Here is a 1,034-nt window from a genome sequence, read left to right as displayed (position 1 = left end):
CCGTTTTCCTGTTTAGTACATTTCTATAGATCCTTATCTCCGTGGAAAGGGCAGGGGGGGGGCGAGGGTGGCACGTCTCGGCAACGTGGGCTGGCAAAGTCCTCAGCAGCCCGTCCCCCGCTCCTGAACGCCCCTCTCCCCTCCGCCTTCCCCAGCGAGCGGGATATTTTTTTTGCCCAACTTCGGCAGAGGGGCAGGGGAGACGCTTACCCGTGGGGGCTCTGGGAGCCCGCAGCCAAACTCTCTCCACATTTCTATAGCAAACAAGCGCAAATCAACTCAATGCTAAAATTCCATAGCAAATGGAGTTAAATAAATTTACGAGGCTAGAACCCATTAATTGGGCAATAAAAAGTTTTATGATACTCATTTACATACAATGCCACGGGCTTTCTACGCAATGGCGCCTCGGCTATAATTAAAACCATAAAGGCTGTGCTGACAGTAATTCTGGCGACACGCTTTTTGCCTTGGCTGCCACGGCTCCGAGCCCTCTCCGCTCGCCCCTACCTGAAGACCTCATCCAGGGGTATATCCGGAAATTAGGCTCAGCCTGGTTGTGCAGGTTGCTTTCCTCCGCTTTCTCACAGCTGGGTTTGGTTAGCTCATTGCAGAGGACGGGAATGTTCTGATCAAAAGAGGAACAATGCAGGTTGTAGGCATCAGAGCCCAGGCTGTATCCGGAAGAGAACGGGCTTTGATATATGGTACTGTTCACATTGTACAAGCCGGGCATGGAGGAGGCGAAGGCACCCGCGCCTGGTCCATAGCCGCTTCTCTGGGAGTTGCTTGCAAAGGAGCAAGAAGTAGGTTCTGCATTTTGGAAAAGAGAAGCCCCCGCCGTATATTTGCTAAAAAGCGCATTCACATAATACGAAGAGCTCATAATTTTGACCTGTGATTTGTTGTCCGGCAGGCTTCAGTGTCGGTTTTACGAGGTAGCGTGATATATGATAACATTACACCCCCAGATTTACACCAAACCCCATTTTCTTTTGGACTGAGCTGCCTGGAGCACGTGACCGGTCATATGA

At 51.0% G+C, this 1,034-nt stretch overlaps 1 protein-coding gene across 1 annotated transcript in view; it reads right to left on the bottom strand.

Moving 5' to 3' along the window:
• The window catches only part of HOXA7 (homeobox A7), a 3,415-nt gene extending 2,385 nt beyond the window's left edge, over positions 1 to 1,030 (bottom strand). Inside the window, exon 1 of the mRNA XM_014937735.1 lies at positions 511 to 1,030. Coding sequence (XP_014793221.1) covers positions 511 to 886 — 376 coding nt within the window. The 5' untranslated portion in view covers positions 887 to 1,030. The remainder of the gene's footprint in view (positions 1 to 510) is intronic.
• Between the last annotated feature and the right edge of the window lie 4 nt (positions 1,031 to 1,034).

The sequence above is a fragment of the Calidris pugnax genome, unplaced genomic scaffold (genome assembly GCF_001431845.1).
Source record: "Calidris pugnax isolate Ruff unplaced genomic scaffold, ASM143184v1 scaffold11, whole genome shotgun sequence".
Taxonomy (NCBI): Eukaryota; Metazoa; Chordata; class Aves; order Charadriiformes; family Scolopacidae; genus Calidris; species Calidris pugnax.
This window is presented reverse-complemented; position numbering and strand designations above follow the sequence as displayed.